Here is a 21,423-nt window from a genome sequence, read left to right as displayed (position 1 = left end):
TAAATACTAGGATAACTATTTTCAATTGATCAAGGGCAGGCACACAACCAAAGTAGCCGGTTTTACATTCACTTGTGACTTGTTTTGGGCAATAAAGGGCTGTGTAAATTGGTGAATTGGGAAACAGTAAATTCAAGGATTGAAATTCACTGTAATGTTGATGTTGCACTAAATGCATCTGTTTTTGGTGTCTGACTGGTTCATTCAAATTCTTTCTCTTCCTGTCAGTGAATTCTTTCAAAGGTTCTTCACGTCATTTAAAACCAATAAAACAATACAAATGTTTGATGTAGAATAGGTGAGGCCAACACGTCACCAATAAATAGAAATATAATGTAGGCTGTTCACATGTCATATACAGTGAAATAATGTAGAAAGTGATTCTGGAACGTCACACTGTCACTGCAGTTTGTCTTTGACGTTGCGCCCTTCCTCTGTTCTTCACTATAAAGACTCAGCGCGTGGACTGCAAGCGGTGCTGAGTACAGGGGCGGGATAAGAACTTCTCAGACAGTTGCACATGAATTAATCTACACTACCGTTGTTCAGAGGATGAATGGCTGATTTTGCTCTGTTTTGTTTAAAATCTGAGGCGTTTGTTTTATTCTACCAAATATTTTAAGAATCACCCACTTGGTGGCAATGCTTGTTTAAATTCCTTTCACTCAGTTCCAAAGAGTAGAGGGAAAACGTCGCACAGGTCGCACCTGCACTCATCTGTCCCTTCAGTTGCAAGTACTAGTCGGAGTGGAACCAAAACTGCACAGGGGAGCTGTCCTGCAAAACAAGCTATGGGATACGTGGACAACTGCTGAGTTTCTTAAATTTTGATCTAAGGATTTTTTGGATTAAAAACTAAAAGGACACATTTTAATTTGTATCACTTTTGGACTGTTACCTGAGAGACTATATCGCGTTTTATTCTCAGCCAACACTTTTGTCTCTTTCTTGGGATTTTCTGGGGGTATCACCGGTGGTGGACAGAATGGCCCCGCTCAACTGTGCCAAACTCTCAGTCGTCTTTCATTTAATCACAACTATAAGCGGTAAGAATGATTCCATATGTATCCAGAGAAGGTTTCTCCTTTTATAATTATGTTCCTTGAAGTCACTTAAAGTTAATGTCTCTACATTTGGCGATTTTTTTTCCTGTATGAATAAATTAAGATTGATATTCACATTTGGTCTGTTATTATGCTGGAATGCAGAGTATTAATGAGCAGAAGGCGTTTTTCTATTCAATTTGTTTCGAATGGTTTGAAGAGATGAACTAAGTTTGTTTTGGACTTGTATCCATTTACGAAATATGATGTTGATGCGGCAAGAATAATCTTGTTTAAAGCGTGACCATATCACACAATCCAACTGAGTTAAAATGTCACCTGTTGCTGAAGTTGAATGCACATGTTGTATCTTGGGATTTGAAATTCCATGTCGTTGAAATTGAGTCATTATGATAATTCCAGTTCATTGAAACGTCCAACAATCCAAGGTTGAGGTTCAGCAGTTAGGAATCCATACACGTATGGACATTGCAGTACAACTTGTCACCAGTAGAGGTAGTCACTTTCCATTGAAGAGAGGATGTAATTGAGTAAACGCTGCTGTTGTGTGTTACCTTGGGAACTTATTACCTATACCTATGAGTTTATTACCTATATTTACCTATGAGTTTATTATGTATATCTATAAGTTTATTACCTATACCTATGAATTTATTACCTTTACCTATGAGTTTGTTACCTATACATTTGAGTTCATTACCTATGCCTATGAGTTTATTATGTATATCTATGAGTTTATTACCTATACCTATGAATGTATTACCTTTACCTATGAGTTTATTGCTTATACCTATGTGTTTATTACCTATACCTATGAGTTTATTACCTATGAGTTTATTACTTATACCTACCTAATGAGTTTATTGCTTATACCTATGTGTTTATTACCTATACCTATGAGTTTATTACCTAATGAGTTTATTAATTATACCTACCTAATGAGTTTATTAATTATACCTACAAGTTTATTACCTATACCCATGAGTTTATTGCCTATACCTATTTATGAGTTTATTAGCTATACCTACCCATAAGTTTATTATCTAAACCTACCTTTAAGTTTATTGCCTATACCTATGAGTTTATTACGATACCTACCTATGAGTTTATTAACTATACCTATGAGTTTATTAACTATAACTACCTATGAGTTTATTACTTATACCTACCTATGAGTTATTGCATGTACCTTTTTGCCTATACCTATGAGTTTATTAGCTATACCTACCTATGATTGTATTTTCTACAGTACTGGTCAAAAGTTTGGACACCTACTCATTCCAGAGTTTTTCTTTATTTGTAATATTTTCTACATTGTCGAATAATAGTGAAGACATCAAAACTATGAAATAACACACATGGAATCATGTAGTAACCAAAAAAGTGTTCAACAAATCAAAATAGATTTTATATTTGAGATTCTTCAAAGTAGCCACCCTTTGCCTTGAGGACAGCTTTGCACATTCTTGGCATTCTCTCAACCAGATTCATGAGGAATGCTTTTCCAACAGTCTTGAAGGAGTTCCCCCATATGCTGAGCACTTGTTGGCTGCTTTTTCTTCACTCTGTGGTCCAACTCATCCCAAACCATCTCAATATGGTTGAGGTCGTGTGATTTTGGAGGCCAGGACATCTGATGTGTTATGAGTCATTGTTCCTGTTGAAAAACAAACAATAGTCCTACTAAGCGCAAACCAGATGGAATGGTGTATCGCTGCAGAATGCTGTGGTAGCCATGCTGGTTAAGTGTGCCCTGAATTCTAAATAAATCACTGACTGTGTCATCAGCAAAGCACCCCCACACCATCACACCTCCTCCTCCATGCTTCATGGTGGGAACCACACATGAGGAGATCATCCGTTCACCTACTCTGAATCTCACAAAGACACGGCGGTTGGAACCACATTTTTTAATTTGGACACATCAGACCAAAGGACAGATTTCCACCTTTCTAATGGCCATTGCTCATGTTTCTTGGCCCAAGCAAGTACCTTCTTCTTATTGGTGTCCTTTAGTAGTGGTTTCTTTGCAGCAATTCGACCAGGAAGGCCTGATTCACGCAGTCTCCTCTGAACAGTTGATGTTGAGATGTGTCTCTTACTTGAACTCTGTGAAGCATTTATTTGGGCTGCAATCTGAGGGGCAGTGAACTCTAATGAAGTTATCCTCTGCAGCAGAGGTGAATCTTGGTCTTCCTTTCCTGTGGCGGTCCTCGTGAGAGCCTGTTTCATCACAGCACTTGATGGTTTTTGCGACTGCATTTGAAGAAACTTTCAAAGTCCTTGAAATTTTCCACATTGACTGACCTTCATGTCTTAAAGTAATGATGGACTGTCATTTCTCTTTGCTTATTTGAGCTGTTAATGCCATAATATGGACTTGGTATTTTACCAAATAGGGCTATCTTCTGTATACCACCCCTATCTTGTCACAACACAACTGATTGGCTTAAATGCATTAAGAAGGAAAGAAATTCCACAAATGAACTTTTAACAAGGCACACCTGTTAATTGAAATGCATTCCAGGTGACTACCTCATGAAGCTGGTTGAGAGAATGTCAAGAGTGTGCAAAGCTGTCATCAAGGCAAAGGGTGGCTACTTTGAAGAATCTCAAATATAAAACACTTTTTTTGGTTACTACATGATTCTATATGTGTTATTTCATTGTTCTAATGTCTTCACTATTATTCTACAATGTAGAAAATAGCACAAATAAAGAAAAACCCTGGAATGAGTAGTGTGTCCAAACTTTTGACTTGTACACTATACCTACCTATGACTTTATTGCCTATACCTATGAGTTTATTAATTATACCTATGAGTTTATTACCTATACCTTTGCGTTTAATGCCTATACCTATGAGTTTATTACCTATACCTACCTAATGAGTTTATTAATTATACCTACAAGTTTATTACCTATACCTATGAGTTTTTTACCTATACCGATGAGTTTATTGCCTATACCTATTTATGAGTTTATTAGATATACCTACCCATAAGTTTATTACCTAAACCTACCTTTAAGTTGATTGCCTATACCTATGAGTTTATTACGATACCTACCTATGAGTTATTGCCTATACGTATGAGTTTATTACATATACCGATGAGTTTATTACCTATACCTATTTGTTTGTTGCCTATACATATGAGTTTATTACCTATACCTTTTAGTTTATTACTACCTATGAGTTCATTACATATACTTACCTATGAGTTTATTACCTATACCTATGAGTTTATTACCTATACCTATGAGTTTATTACCTATACCTACCTATGAGTTTATTACATATAATTATGAGTTTATTATCTATACCTTATTAAGTTAACTGTTCCCACTTAATCTCAAATTTGTTCATTCTTGTTGGTAGTCTTTTTGTCTATCAAGAATCTGTATTGGACATTGGTGGAGATATTTCGCAGATGTGTTACAGTTAACTAGGCCCCTGGAGGAGGTGAAATATATTTGAAAACAGAACCAGTGTTTTCAGTTATGGTGAAAATATTTTTTTCAGCATTGTTATCATGTGGATCCAGAGTGAAAGGTTGTTCAACATCTTGAGAATAGAATGTGTTTCACAAAATAAGCCACATTGTTATCACTTGCCAGTTCCAGGATCATGATGCCTCTCCACATAAGGGAGTGAACATTATTTATAATAAGGCTTACATGGAGAAAATTGGACCTCTGAAATGGATATTATAGCCCTCCCTTTAGCAAAATATATTTTACGCAAACAATCCCTGAATGCTTAAAAAAAACAAGTGACACTCCCCTATACCAAAATAATAATGAACACATAAATGGGATAGCAAAGAACATGCCTACTGTTTACCCTCACTTCTTGGACAGACCAGAGCCTTAGATATGCAGTTTTAGGAACTGTTTTTTGTCCTGTAAGCATTACATGGCATTGCAGGAATTTTGATAGTGCACAGGGCTTCAGGCCAGATGGTTGTGGGTTCACAGACCACCGTTGACAAGAGAAGGTTTGGAAAGATCTGTAAAAGCATTGAATTAATCTATCCTTGTATTTGCAGGTCTGAGAACGCATGACCATTAATAAACATTTCATGCAATTCAACATTATTTTACATATTAGCAGTGTCTTTTTAATGTAACAAAAATTAGCGACATTACAGGCTAAGAATGGACAGAGAGCTAGGCCTATGTGTTCATCTCATCATATTTCTCTAATGCCCAATCAGTGTGTCTTGTTTGCAACAAAAATAATTAAATCTGAGATGTCATTAGGAATCTGAGCATGGTACCTTCAAAAGTTAGGCCTACCTTTCCACCCCAGACAGAGTAGGCCTACCTTTCCACCCTAGACAGAGTAGGCCTACCTTTCCACCCCAGACAGAGTAGGCCTACCTTTCCACCCCAGACAGAGTAGGCCTACCTTTCCACCCCAGGCAGAGTAGGCCTACCTTTCCACCCCAGACAGAGTAGGCCTACCTTTCCACCCCAGACAGAGTAGGCCTACCTTTCCACCCCAGACAGAGTAGGCCTACCTTTCCACCCCAGACAGAGTAGGCCTACCTTTCCACCCCATACAGAGTAGGCCTACCTTTCCACCCCAGACAGAGTAGGCCTAACTTTCCACCCCAGACAGAGTAGGCCTACTGACCCAGAGAAAAGCTTTAACTGCTGGCTACTCTTCTTCCATTGCTTAACCCAATGAGAGAAGTGTTTCCCCAAAATCTGTCTGGGTTTAAACTAGGGATGCACGATATATCGGTGAACATATTGGAATCGGACGATATTAGCTAAAAATGACAGCATCAGTATCGACCCGATGTCTAGTTTAACGGCGATGTTAAAAACCGATGTCAAAGCTGCCGTGCATGCCTATATAATGTAGGTACATGACGTAATAACGCCACATCAAATTTTGCTCTACACATGCAACACAGCATCCCTAACCTAGCCCACAATGTCTGCTGTGTGGCTCGAGCAATCAACAAGTCGAGCAGTCATTTGAAAGAGGAAGAAAATTTCAGCAAGACAACTCAAAGGCGAAATCCATTAAAGCCAAGATAATGGAATTCATTGCCCTTGACAATCAACCGTTCTCTGTCGTGGCTGATGTTGGCCTTCGTCGACTGGTCAAGCACTGGTACACAATACCAAGTGCGCTATTTTTCAGATGTTGCCCTATCGGAGTTACACAGTAATATCGTCACTGCTTTTAGCTTCACAACATACATACTATGGAACGCCGTTTGGGTGTTTGCCTGTTTAATAAGATACAGTAGCACTGTCAATACTGTACAAAAAAATCTGCAAACAAGCCTACACCGGCCACGAAAGATGTGTTTACATCACCGCTTTGGTAATAAAGCATAATTTGTTCGACCGCAACTTCTGGGGTAGCTAGCTTTAGCTTGGTACCTAGCTAGCACCAATACAACCAGCCTGAAAACAATGACCAGTAGAGACTGCAGCCATTTTCATTATTCTTAGCAATGATTTAGGAATCCTTGTGAATAAGTATTAGCTAGGTTGCCACTTGTTGTTCACCTATTGAAATTGAACTTCAGCTCATGAAAAAAAATAGCTAGCCAGCTACTTAACCCTGTTCCCAAAGCAAACGTTATAAGCAGCCGGCTAGCTTCATCTGGCTAGCCAGGCTTGACCGGACCGGGTTATGTGTTGTGAAGCTAGCCACAATAAGGATTAGGCACAATAGTGGAATTTGCGTTTTGCCTTTAAAATAAAAGTGTGTCATTGACAGTGATGCAAATGAATATAAATAGTAGAATTATGCCATACTTTTATTTCGAAGGCTAACCACATTGTCCATTATTGTGGCTAATCCTTATTGTGGCTAGCTTCACATAGATGGGTCGGACTACCATTAATCAAATAAGAACTGTCTTATGAACGAGGGTTATTTTATATGATGACACCTAGCTATATAAACACAGCAAAAAAAGAAACCTGTCTTTCAAAGATAATTCATAAAAATCCATGCTGGATTCCCATGCTTGTTCAATGAACCATAAACAATTAATGAACATGCACCGGTGGAACGGTTAAGACACTAACAGCTTACAGACGGTAGGCAATTAAGGTTACAGTTATGAAAACTTAGGACACTAAAGAGGCCTTTCTACTGACTCTGATAAACATCAAAGAAAGATGCCCAGTGTCCCTGCTCATCTGTGTGAACGTGCCTTAGGCATGCTGCAAGGAGGCATGAGGACTGCAGATGTGGCCAGGGAAATAAATTGCAATGTCCGTACTGTGAGACGCTTAAGACAGCGCTACAAGGTCGACAGGACAGACAGCTGATCGTCCTCGCAGTGGCAGACCACGGGTAACAACACCTGCACAGGATCAGTACATCCGAACATCACACCTGCGGGAAAGGTACAGGATGGCAACAACAACTGCCCGAGTTACACCAGGAACGCACAATCCCTCCATCAGTGCTCAGACTGTCCTCAATAGGCTGAGAGAGGCTGGACTGGGGGCTTGTAGGCCTGTTGTAAGGCAGGTCCTCACCAGACATCACCGGCAACAACGTTGCCTATGGGCACAAACCCACTGTCGCTGGACCAGACAGGACTGACAAAAGGTGCTCTTCACTGACGAGTCGCGGTTTTGTCTCACCAGGGGCGATGGTCGGATTTGCGTTTATCGTCGAAGGAATGAGCGTTACACCGAGGCCTGTACTCTGGAGCGGGATCGATTTGGAGGTCCATCATGGTCTGAGATTGCAGGCAATCTCAACACGGTGCATTACAGGGAAGACATCCTCCTCCCTCATGTGGTACCCTTCCTGCAGGCTTATCCTGACATGAGCCTCCTGCATGACAATGCCACCAGCCATACTGCTCATTCTGTGCGTGATTTCCCACAAGATAGGAATCTCAGTGTTCTGCCATGGCCAGCGAAGAGCCTGGATCTCAATCCCATTGAGCACGTCTGGGACCTGTTGGATCGGAGGGTGAGGGCTAGGGCCATTCCCCCCAGAAATGTCCGGGAACTTGCAGGTGCCTTGGTGGAAGAGTGGGGTAACATCTCAAGAACTGGCAAATTTGGTGCAGTCCATGAGGAGGAGATGCACTGCAGTACTTAATGCAACTGGTTGCCACACCAGATACTGACTGTTACTTTTGATTTTGACCCCCCTTTGTTCAGGGACACATTATTCCATTTCTGTTCATCAAGATCTTGTTCAGTTCATGTCTCAGTTGTTGAATCTTATGTTATTTACACATGTTAAGTTTTCTGAAAATAAACGCAGTTGATAGTGAAAGGACGTTTATTTTTTTTGCTGAGTTTAGTTAGCTAGCTAACTAAAACAGATTATGTCATTTTGCTGTTTTTGGGGAAGAACATTGTTTGCATCCATGAGCCAGCTAGTTTTTTTTGAGGACCAGCACTGTAGATGCTCGAAGCAACTTTACCAGCATCATAGCATACGTATGTGTCACGCCCTGGTCTTAGTATTTTGTGTTTATATATTTATTTGGTCAGGCCAGGGTGTGACATGGGGTTATTTTGTGTTGTGTTGTGGTATTGGGGGTTTTAGTAGGTATTGGGATTGTGGCTGAGTAGGGGTGTCTAGCATAGTCTATGGCTGCCTGAGGTTCTCAATCAGAGTCAGGTGATTCTCGTTGTCTCTGATTGGGAACCATATTTAGGTAGCCTGGGTTTCACTGTGTGTTTGTGGGTGATTGTTCCTGTCTTTGTGTTTGCACCAGATAGGCTGTTTCGGTTTTCATTATTTCATTTCGTTAGTTTTGTAGTTTCTGTATGTATAGGTTTTCCTTCATTAAAATATATCATGAATCATCATCACGCTGCATTTTGGTCTGATCCTTGTTCTACCTCTTCGTCAGAGGAGGAGATAGAAGAGAGCCGTTACAGTATGAATGAATCGTTGTGAAATATGAAATACGAGTGATAGTGTAATCAATGTGTAATAACAAAAATTTATGAACTTGTTTAATTATTATGTAACGTGCAGTCATATTCAGATCCTGATTGGTCAACAAGCTTATTTGACACTTCAAATAGTGTTATTATTTGATGTGTATCTTTTTTGACATTAAAAGACCCCAAAGGCATTCCATAGAAATTCTGGTTGAGAATGAAATGACTGAACAAATGAACAACGAAACAGCACAGCAAGTAAGTGAAAGAAATAGGTTTTGATTATGTTTTACTGGTAATGGGGACATACGTAAATGCCAACAAAATAATTTTGGGGTCAGTGTGGTGTGTGTGTAACCTTTGTTTAACTAGGCAAGTCAGTTAAAAACAAACTCTTATTTACAATGACGGCCTACACCGGCCAAACACGTATGACGCTGGGACAATTGTGCGCCACCCTATGGGACACCCAATCACGGCCGGATGTGATAGAGCCTGGAATCGAACCAGGGACTGTAGTGATGCTTCTTCCACTGAGATGCAGTGCCTTAGACTGCTGCGTCCATGTGTAAAGTGTTAACTGTTTAACTGTAGTAGAATGCTACGTATCTGTATTGGGGTTTTTTTGGCAAAGAAAATATCGGATATCGGTATCGGCCTTTTTCAAGAATATTGTATTTCGGACCATAGCTTATAGGCTATGGATCATTTGATTGAGACCACACTAAATATCCTATTTGCGGAAAACCAGAGATCAGGGGCAGCATTGGGCACACATCAATATATAGCCTAATAAGCAACTATTTTTTTAAACACTGAGAAATATAGACATTTCATCAATTAGAAAATGGCATGACTCTCCCCATGACTAGATTTTAAAATTACTAAACCCTCCCCTTGACTGAAATTGAATAGCATGACCCTCCCCCATTTTCCTCCAGGTAACCATTCTGTACATTACGATCCGTCCCTAAACAAGATGGAGCAGTACTTTCTCTACATTCTGTCTTGCCCGGTGTGCAACACAGATGTGTCTTCCTCCCAATGTCCAAATTAACATCACATCCAAACAGAGGAAATACTGGCCCCTCCCTCCCCTGCTACTTTTTCAGTCTCTCTAGTTTATCTACACTGTTTCCAAGTAGATTTCCTTCACTGTCCACACGCAGAGCATGGGAAAAACACAAGGAAGAAACAGACAAGGGGTGGGGAGGGCAGGAGGCACCCTAGAATTGTTCTGGCCAATAGAGGTCACGGAAACGTGACACGCTACGTTCTCATTGAAGCACCAATGTATGTCAAGCCCCAATCTCAAGACAATGAGGCTGAGCAAAGGTGGACCATTGTTTCTGCATGGCGGTTGGCTATATGGCAGAGCCATTAGTAGTAAACTCATCTCAAGACTGAGGCAGATGTGGAGAGGTTTGGTCAGTGGGACAGGTACGGTACAGCACCACAGAGATGGGGGGGGGGTGATTTGTCCTCTACAATCTGAAATAAACCCAACTAAGTTGAATAATAGGCATCTATCTATTCCTTGGGTTAAATGTGGAACACACATTTCGGTTGAATGCAACTGACTAGGTATCCCCTTCCCCCTTTCCATTATAGTATTGGTGGTGCTACCTTGTTTAGCATTGAGATTGTTGGTGGATTTGTAAGGCAATGCTGGTGATAGGTGAAATAGGAAGTGTTGATTACACTGTAGATGCTTGAAATTGGTAAATCCTCTTTCCTATTGCTTTTCCCCCTGACACACACACACACCAAGCGTCTCTGTTTCTCTTTGATTGACTGCCAACATAGCCACCAGTGCAGTGTTATTCCAATGTGAAATGTGAACTGAGCTGTTGGTGTTTGTAGGTTCCTCAGATGTCTTACCTCTCCTGTGCATGATGGATTCTTGTATTGGGAGATTTCTACCAGCACAGCAGAAGCACTTCAGTTAAATCTGGATGTTCAGTTGCTATTGCTGTTGTTAACAGGGATGATAGCAGCATCCCCCTCTATAAGACATGTACATCTCTCTTGCTGAGCCAGCTGTATATTTAGTTTTAACCCCTGCATGGGATTTCAATTTCAAGAATCCTCCTGGCTTACACAGTGGAAGAGCTCGTAGGAATCTCAATATACAGGATCTTCCTATAGTTAACCATGTTTAATTCTATATAACCAGGAAAAGCTGACTGGCCACCCATCTTGGCCAGATGTTCCTTTATTCTGCTTTTTTTAAGGGGAGGCTTGCGCATTCTGTCTCCAAACTCCCAAAGCTAATCTACAGACTAATAAAAAAGTCTCTCTTACTGTTGTCTTAACCATATTGTTGGCAGAGTGCAGTGCTTTCTGAAGGACCCGGTGTGAGAGTGCAGTCACAACCGTTAGAAACTCTAACTGCACAGTAAATAGTAGTAGCAACTTCTTATTTTGGCAGTACTCTTGTCATGGTTTTCAGGTCTCCGTTGTACATCTGCCACCAGAGCATAAAACATCTTGTGAGTTTGTCTTTATGTTTTTCTGTTCTGAAAGATTCCAACTAGAGACAACTCACCGTGAAATACCACTGTCTCAGAACGAGATCGCAGCGGGATGGCTGCATCGTCACACTATGAGGCAATGAACTTGAGGGATATAACAGTACAGGACAGGTTAACCCCAATGTAACCTTACAAAACCAGTATAGCCCACCAACTGTGAGCCAGTAAAGCCTGGAAATGAATAATGGAACATTTTAAGTTCCTTTTCTGGGAAATTCACAGCAGCATTAAAGCCAGTTGCTTAACCAAAATATATTGTGATAAATGTGTGGAAATATTGTAATGTTCCATTGAGGTAAAAATGGTGGCCCTGAGCACCACAGTGCGATACAGGAAGCCAGTGATCATGTCAGTGGCCACTGACTGACTACCGCTGACTACTGTTGTGCTTCTCTGCTATATCCATGGACACACTGCAGCAAAGATGACTCACAAGCCTCTGACCTTTCTCTTTCATAAAGGAGTGCGCCCCCCCCCCACACACACACCATCCTCTCTCTCCCTTTGTTCTCCATGGTGGACATACAAAGAGATGGAGTGGCAAGGTTAAACGAGAGAGTCATTATTCCACATTGTTGTTTTTGCCTTGAAGACCCCAAAAAAGATCCTCACTCCAGAGATGGCATTGCTGGTACATGGTAGGACGGGAAGCACAGGGAGACGTGTACCAGCCACAGATGAGGGAATTCCGTACATTATACCCTGCACTTTAAGGTGTGACTGGGGATTTCCTCACAAACACAGTGACAGTACAGTCATCTCATACCGTAATAAAGAATAGGGTTTTATTACATAGTATCAGACATGAGCTGTTGGCCGCTAGCCCGGACTGCCTGGCACAGCCACATTCAGACTCCCACTCTTGTTCTCTCACTCGCTCTTGCTTTTGTTCTCTCTCTCTGTCGCTCTCTCTTCCTCTTTAAGCAGATTCACATTGGGTTCAGCAGTTTCTTACCCAATGGATTCAACATCATGAGATAGTTGTTGTATTACACAAGTGTTTGGCAGCACAGCTGAAACTATTTTGGGGTTTTTCAAGAGCACACTGATTTCCATGGGGACTAGACACAAAGATAGGGTTTGGATTAGTTTAAAAACAGTCAAATGTTGGAATTGGTCATTGTTTGGAGGTCTTGTTTGTTCTCTGTTTTCGGTTTGGCTTGACCACAAACACTTCAGAATAGAACTTGGAATCCCATCATATGGGAGCAAAAGTCCTTCCTGGAAATGTAGCGACTGCAATGTCCTGTGCTGTTTTCCCAGCTTTAACCTGTAACGTGTACGCTAAGAATACAGAGACCACATTTAATAAATAACGGAACATGAAACACAACAAGAAACACGAGTAGCATACAGACATGAAACACAGAAACAGAATCAATAATGCCTGGGGAAAGAACCAAAGGGAGTGACAGATATAGGGGAGGTAATCAGGAAGGTGATGGAGTCCAGGTGATTCTCATGAGGTACAGGTGCGTGTAACGATGGTGGCAGGTGTGTGTAATAATGAGTAAACTGGCTACATCGAGCGCTGGAGAGCGGGAGCTGGGGTAGACATGACATAACCTACAGGTGTAGGATCTTAATTTGAGCCAGTTTGCTTCAGCAGGAAAATAATCCTGCAGCAACAGGATATGTAAATTATTATGTTAATTATAGTTTATGGACTTTTTTGTAGGGGTTGATAAGGGCAAATCAAGTCTGACATTTTAAAGTGGGAATTGCAAACTTTAGAAGCCTTTTTAAACCTATAGTACAAGTTAGCATTTCCATTGCAGGACAATTCTAAGCAACAAAATAGTAATCAAGTTAAAATCCTACATCTGTAACGTTGCAGGCGTAAAAGAAACACCTGAGCGGGGTCAAATGAAACCGGAGGCATCTTCTTTGCTTTTCCTCTGAAAATCTGATGCTTCCAGTTTGTACAGACCCTGCTGAGGGTGCCCCAGCTCTGCACAGAGGGAGGCTTGGGACTTATGAATGGGGGGTCCCAGACTAACACTGACAAAGTCAACTGCTGTTTGATAACACGCACAAGAGCCCAACACCAGCCAGCAAAGTGAGCTGAATTTGGCAACCTAGAGAGACATCAGATAGTGGTTCCATGTCCATAAAATCCAATGCATTTATGTAGGATTCATAGAGAGGAACTGGTTGACTGTAAATGGAGGCATGGTCTGGTTCCACGTCTGTCCTCTTCTTTAATGTCTCCTAATGAGAACCAGGCCCTCTGAAATGAACCAGCACAACAAGCACAATTTCTAGCATTTCCAGGCGTTCCACTGGAGGAATGCAGCACACAGCTGTTCGCGGGGGGTTGTGGCGGGGGGCCTGCTGAGGTCAGCGCTGGGCAGGCAGGTGGGGGTAGGATGGGATGGGAGGCTGTGGGTGGAGAGCGACAGGGACAGGGCAGGGAGTGGAGGGCTTGATGAAGGGGTAAGCCGGGGGGGCTTTTTAAGTGGGCTGCCGGGGGCCCCTGTTGAACCATCCATCTGTAGTTTGTTATAGTGCAGAGCGGGGATACTGTTCTTGGTTCCAAAGTTGCTACATTCATTTTTGGACTTCATTTTTGAACTTATAAATGCAGGATATATACGCACTGATTCTTGAAGAATATAACTTATACATGCCTCATGAGCTTAGTTCAACTGTTGTACCTGATCAAAACCTCAAATATATGCTTGTTTTACTCCAATGTTTGTAAACAATGTAAATGTAAACAAACACTGTATAACCTCAAAACATGGTTAAAACTCTCATTTTGATATCATGGATGTTCAGTCCATGAACATCCACGAGAGTGGTTGCATTTCTCTAGGTCCATCCCTTAGCTTGGTAACGTAATATCAACAGTAGTGTCCCAGACACCAATATATATATATATATATATATATATATATATATATATATATATATATAAAAACATTAATGGAAAGTTTTCTAGGAATCTCAGTGTACATTCTTTTTTTCTCAGCTCGTGTTCAAGATGCACCGGCAAATTCTTCAAGGTCTTTGTTTATGTACATCGATCTATCCATATGGAAATACACACATGGGCAATAACAACTGAGTAATATCTACAGACTATTAATAGCGTGTTTGTCTGGAGATTCTGATCTCTGATTATGTTTCACAGAAGTAAAAGTATTAAAGAGAGCAATGTAGTATACTTAGACCCTATACTGGTAGTACTCTGTCATACTGAGAGGAATGTTTTCATCACTTTGAAAACCTTTGACCACATCCCTTCCCCTCCAAATAACCTTGGACTATGAAACAATGATGTTACAACATTTTGGAAGGAAGTTGATATTGAGTGCCAACGTTGGCACTGTCAGTTCATTCTTGGACAACAGCTGTTCAGACCCCCACAATAAAACAAATTGCAACTCTGTGTACTTTTGAGTGTGTATGCGTGTGTGTGTTTGGTGTGTTCACCTGCATTTGTGTGTCTCTAGGTTTCTGGAGTCCACCCAGGGAATTAGCCTTGTTGTGTAATTCCATTGTCTTTCTGGATACTGTCAGCGCTGGGCAGGCAGACATTTGCTCTTAAAGAGAACCTTTTATAAACGTGTTTGCCTGGAAACCACATGTTGACTGTACACAAGCTGCTTGGGGAGTAGAGAGTCAAAAGAAGGAAATCACTTGTGAGACGGTCACAACTCACGGACAGCAGAGAGAATGACAGTGCTTCCTATGCTGAGCACCGTGAGCAGCACCTATCAACAGCTTCAGCCAGCCCACCAACAACTGGGATTTTTAATCCAACTTCCCCTTTTGTCCCTCTTCTCTATAAATGTAATAATAGAATACAGCGCATGCAGCAAAGGTCAGAGGTCAATCAAAAAGTGAATCTGCCCATATACTGTAAGTGTGTGTCAGCATTTTTATAGAATGGAGAAAAAGAGGAAGAGAGAGTCCCCACCAAACTAGATTGACTGATTGAGCTGGACGAAGGACTTGTGGACATGTTGCCGAGCTCATCTGGGTCTGCCCAGTTCTCCCCGGTTCTGACTGGAGTGACCTCTCTGGCTGAGGGGCACAGCTGCTCCCCATGTCCCCCCTACTCCCCCCTCCCCTTCTCATCTGCCTCACACCCACTCCTCTCAAACACTCACATAACTCATCACTATCAGACCAGACCAGTATCCTCCAGCACCCTACTCTGCACAGACTGCCCCGTAAACACCTCCCACCCCCTCACAGCAGAATAAACCAGCACTAAGTGAATACACATGGGTTGTACTCAGGAAAAAACTCTCAATGTATTTATCACACCACTGGTGAGTCAGACTGTAGGATTCAGAGAGTGAGAGAGGAACTGGTTGACTGTAAATGGAGGCATGGTGTAATTTGTTGTATGAGAGTACTATGAAGTGCCACTTTGAAGTGTTCAGAGTGTGTTCTTGTATCCAATGACTCAGAGTGTTAGCCAATGTCTGAATGTGTGTGTGTGTGTTTCTGTGTTGTACAGGTCAGGTCAGCCTTCCAGCCCCTCTGCTGCTGCCCTCTGAGGACACACACCTTCTACACGCAGGGAATTCACTCAACCTCACCTGCAGGTATTATACACACACACTGAATAAAATGCTTCCTGTCAAGTTCCCCAACAACAACAGATGTGCCTGACCACACAAGTTTATCTTGGTCAGGTCATATGGACAGAAAAAAGGGGGGCGATGACTGTTAAAATGTGTCATTAATTTTGATGACAGAGGTAAAGGAAAGAATCTGAACTCCCTGGCAAGGCTTTCATCAACAACAAAAAAAACAGGTTCATGCAACCCCCTCCCCCGTTATTCATTAGATCAGGGTCAGTCAGGAGGAGAGGCCAGGTCCTTCTCTAGTTGATGGCTGTTCTCTGGACTATCACTGAATCAAATCAAATCAAATGTTATTTGTCACATACACATGGTTAGCAGATGTTAATGCGAGTGTAGCGAAATGCTTGTGCTTCTAGTTCCGACAGTGCAGTAATAACCAACAAGTAATCTAACTAACAATTCCAAAACTACTGTCTTATACACAGTGTAAGGGGATAAAGAATATGTACATAAGGATATATGAATGAGTGATGGTACAGAGCAGCATAGGCAAGATACAGTAGATGGTATCGAGTACAGTATATACATATGAGATGAGTATGTAAACAAAGTGGCATAGTTAAAGTGGCTAGTGATACATGTATTACATAAGGATGCAGTCGATGATATAGAGTACAGTATATACGTATGCATATGAGATGAATAATGTAGGGTAAGTAACATTATATAAGGTAGCATTGTTTAAAGTGGCTAGTGATATATTTACATAATTTCCCATCAATTCCCATTATTAAAGTGGCTGGAGTTGAGTCAGTGTCAGTGTGTTGGCAGCAGCCACTCAATGTTAGTGGTGGCTGTTTAACAGTCTGATGGCCTTGAGATAGAAGCTGTTTTTCAGTCTCTCGGTCCCAGCTTTGATGCACCTGTACTGACCTCGCCTTCTGGATGATAGCGGGGTGAACAGGCAGTGGCTCGGGTGGTTGATGTCCTTGATGATCTTTATGGCCTTCCTGTAACATCGGGTGGTGTAGGTGTCCTGGAGGGCAGGTAGTTTGCCCCCGGTGATGCGTTGTGCAGACCTCACTAAGCAATAAAGACCCAGGCTCTGATTTGGCCCTGTTAGACAGCTAGGCCAGGCAAACAGTGTGGTCCCAATTTATCAATCTGTTCCATTTTTCTTCGGGGGGCCGGTGGGACCCCTGTCTGTCGGAAGTTCACACATTTGTTAAGCGTTTAGAGAGCCTTGCATCATTTTCTAGGCACTCCAGGAATGCTAACCCCTGTGGCCCAATGCAACGCTTCCCTACAAGGCCATGTGCTAAAAAGGCCCTGGACGGTAACTGTCTATGGTTTCTGGCCTCTGGATGAGAGTTTCTTGACCCCAGGCAATGTAGGCAGAGGCAGTGGTATGCAGTGAGACATATTTCAAGCTCCACCGGGATCGCTTTTAATGGGACCTTAACAACGAACACTGGAGATAATGTGTTATTTGAACACATCGTCCCAGAGATCCCAGCCAGGTTCCCATGTAAAAGTCCCTGTTATCAAGATGACTCCAGGTTATTGGAACGGCCTTCGAACACTTCCAAATAAACAGAATTTGAGAGGTCCTGAGGGGAGGAGCCACTATCAAAGTCAAGTCAGGTCAAAGCCAGCATTTAACACTGATTTCACTATCAATTCTATATCTAAGTAATACTGAGATCAAATCTTGAGAGCTGGTGCCTGTGTCCTGTAAGAGCATGTTTGTGTGCATAAATCAGGTGAGACAATGAAGGTGTTTGACCTGGTGATGACATGCTGACCTGAGGATGAAGACCCAGAGCTCTAGGGGGTGTAGGAGGGTAATAAGATAGTGATGATGTAGGTGGTCTGGCTGACCCTCTCAGATGGACCCTCTTTACTTTGTCACTTAACTTAGAGGTTGCCCTTAACCACAGATCTCCAATCAGATGTCCCTATCCTCAATCTAAATCTTAACCATTAGGGATAATAAATCATGTTGGATCCTGTGTCAGTTATTATGGATAACTTCTGCTGTCTTCATCAGAGGTGCGTCCCAGCTGCACTGGAGGCTGCCCTGGCGGAACGTCACCTCGGAGGGGGTTCATGTGGAGGAGTGTGAGCCCCAGGCGAACGCCCACTGTAGTAAGCTGCTGGTGAGAAACCTGATCCCCAACGACACGGGGCTCTACAGCTGCAGGTACGCCCAGCCCTCCGCCGACATCAGCTCTACCTACGTATATGTCAAAGGTGAGACCCGCTTTATACTGTTCAAACATTGTAATGATGATGGTATAGCACCTTTCATACATACAATACTGTGTTTGCATCCCAAATTGCTTTCCATGTACATGCTGACAGAGTAGATCATCATTGTTGAGTTCTATAATGACATTCTCCCATGAACTCCATTGAAATCCAGCATGTGAAAATGGAAATGAAAGGGATCTCACTTTGTGATTAAATCAGTTGTTGGATTCTGTTAACTTTAACGTCGATAAGGAGCTTTTTCACATTTTTACTGTTTTTCCCCCATCATTTTTTTTTGTTGAGTTGGTTTGTTTCACAGCAACATAAGTTCAAGACATTCTCTCTAAGAACGGGTGGTGATGTTAAATGGGCCGACACCTTCCAGTGCAGTGTGGTGTAAACAGAGCCAACAGAAACAACAAAACGTCGAGCCTCTCAACGGCCAGGGTAGGGCCACGGTCACTGAACAGCCTGACGTTTTCTTGCATGATACAAGAGCTGGAAGCCAGACAGCCCCCCCCCACAATATAGAATAAGAGAAAACATTTTTTTTATAGAAGAGAGGCTCCATCCATTCCACACCTAATTTATCCTAGCATCGAAAGCCAAGCTCTCCACATGTTATAAAGTGTATGTCATTACAGGTATATGAGTATATGTAAAAGTGGGGTGGGGGGGTTTAGTCAAAGACCGGCAGAAGGAGTTGTGCTTCTAACAGGGAGAGGAAGGCTTTCCTCCGCTGCCCGACTCCTTCTGGAACAGGGAAGGAGAGTGTGATCGCATCGGAAGCCCTGGTCATTGACTATTATTTCCTGCTCTCTCCGGCTTCTGTTTTCCAGTCAGTCTGTCCTGGAGCCTCTCACGATACCGGCTAAGGTCTCTCCCATGTTACAGGCCTAGTCCTCCCTTAAAACATGGACAATTGTCTCTACTCAGTGAGACCGATGCAGGACAACACTAAATATCTTAAAACATTGTCATAGTTGAGATTGACATCAGTGTCCCTTTAAATATCGTAGTCTCAGTCTGAGGGACTGTGGTGGGGACACGTCTCATGGAATATCTGGGCAGAGAGAGATAAGAATGTCAAGCCTGATTAATAACCGTTTGTAGAAGAAAAACAGAGAGGTCCTTCTATCTCTCCAGGACATATTTCTGTCCAGGACATATTTCTCTCCAGGACATATTTCTGTCCAGGACACATTTCTCTCCAGGACATATTTCTGTCCAGGACACATTTCTCTCCGGGACATATTTCTGTCCAGGACATATTTCTCTCCAGGACACATTTCTCTCCAGGACATATTTCTGTCCAGGACATATTTCTTTCCAGGACATATTTCTCTCCAGGACATATTTCTCTCCGGGACATATTTCTGTCCAGGACATTTTTCTGTTCATGACATATTTCTTTCCAGGACATATTTCTGTCCAACTCCTGTGTCTTAATGTCTGGCCTTCAGAACAGATGCTGATATTCATGGCCAAAGTAACATAGTGACGCAGAAAAGCACTGGACAGGTTGTGTGTCTTCCTACTGAGGTCCTAGCCTGACTCCCTGCCTTCTCTCTCTGTCTCCCCTGGCGATCTGACAGCCTGGTAGCCAAATGTTTAGTCTAACCAGGACTCTTTCAAAGCCCTTCCAACTGTTTATTACATCATTTTCCCTGTTTGTTTTTCAAATACTAGTCCCTTTATCATGCCTAAACAGCTCAGCCTGCCACAAATCACTCAAGTATTTCTGTAACCACGAAGTTCCCACAGCAGGTCTGCGAAGGAACAGCCAGTCAGAGAGGCTCTGGATGCCTGCCCTGGTGAAAAAGACTAGAGCTGTGATAGCTATGATAGCTCCGTCTCCACCCTGTCTCTTTATCCAGATCTGCACCTAGCAGGAGGAGCAGGAGGGGGTTTGGAGTAGGAGCGGATCTCACTGGTCTGGAAGATTCTATTTGATCTCTGTGTGAGATGGATGGCCTAACATTATCCTCACTTTGATTTTTAAAACCTGATTTTTTTAAAGAAAATGTTCTCTCCTGCTTCACTTTAGGCTGAGGACCACAACTTTCAACTCTATACAGCAAAACCATTTAGTTAAATTAAACAATATTAAATACGTAGGACCTTAAATAATGATTGATATTTTCTGATTTGTCCTACAGATGAAAAACATCCGTTTGTGGAGCACCATTTCCACAATCCATCCACCCTGTTTAGCTACAGACATGAAGCCACCCTAGTGATTCCCTGTAGAACAACTTCTCCTGACCAGATCGTTACTCTTGAAGCGGTAAGACTTTTCATGATCATTTGTCATTTGAAATGGGCATATCAATCACATTGTCTTTCAAAATAGAGCAAATGTTAGCATTTATTATGAGACTCAGCAATGTTGACCAGTTGTATGAGATAGTATGGGCATGAGATTGATTACTTTACCAGACAGAGTGTACCATGACAATGTCTGAAAGACGTCACTAAAGTTAAGATCGCAAAGAGACATGGTAAACACAGGCCCTCTGCACAATGGACAACATAGGAGTTCTCACACCCATCAAACGGTAGGCCATTCAGGCATGCGAAAACGGCCAGGGGACAGTGGCCAGGGGGAAGGGAGGCTCAGGGGCAGGGACAGAAAAGGGAGTCATCCTGTCTGCTTCCTGTTAAGAACAGGAAGGTCCTCCAAGACAGAATAGAATCTCTCTCTAAATATAGACAACCTCTTTTTAAACATCTTGTCCAGGAAATGCGGATCTAAAAAACAATCCATATCCAATCAGAGGAAACAATAGGCCGATGATGCTCCTGGGTAAAGTTAAGTGATTTTTAATATAATTATATCAGGAGGAAATCTCTCTCGATGTGACCAAGCTCCTTGTCTTTTTGCAGTAGCCTTTAACACGAGACGGCCTTCCTATAAATCATGTGCAACAGTGAACAGAGTGGCTCTTTTCCTTCACGATGCCACAGCTCAGAGCCACCACCCTCAACAATAGATGGCTGTGTTTGTATTCACAGGGTTGATATATAGCTGCATCTCACAATGCCTTGGACATGGACAAACAAGTCTTATTCAGAGGGCAAAGATAGTGGGTTGTGTGACCTTGCTACTGGAAGATCTATGGCATTTATCCT

At 42.1% G+C, this 21,423-nt stretch overlaps 1 protein-coding gene across 1 annotated transcript in view; it reads left to right on the top strand.

The window, feature by feature from the left end:
- Positions 1-464: 464 nt before the first annotated feature.
- LOC112256198 (vascular endothelial growth factor receptor kdr-like) overlaps positions 465-21,423 on the top strand; it is a 78,894-nt gene continuing 57,935 nt past the window's right edge. Inside the window, exons 1-4 of the mRNA XM_042325715.1 lie at positions 465-1,046; positions 15,969-16,056; positions 18,089-18,291; positions 20,451-20,578. Of these exons, the coding sequence (XP_042181649.1) occupies positions 986-1,046; positions 15,969-16,056; positions 18,089-18,291; positions 20,451-20,578 (480 nt within the window). The 5' untranslated portion in view covers positions 465-985. The remainder of the gene's footprint in view (positions 1,047-15,968; positions 16,057-18,088; positions 18,292-20,450; positions 20,579-21,423) is intronic.

This window comes from Oncorhynchus tshawytscha, linkage group LG08, assembly GCF_018296145.1.
Source record: "Oncorhynchus tshawytscha isolate Ot180627B linkage group LG08, Otsh_v2.0, whole genome shotgun sequence".
In the NCBI taxonomy this organism is placed as follows: domain Eukaryota; kingdom Metazoa; phylum Chordata; class Actinopteri; order Salmoniformes; family Salmonidae; genus Oncorhynchus; species Oncorhynchus tshawytscha.
This window is presented reverse-complemented; position numbering and strand designations above follow the sequence as displayed.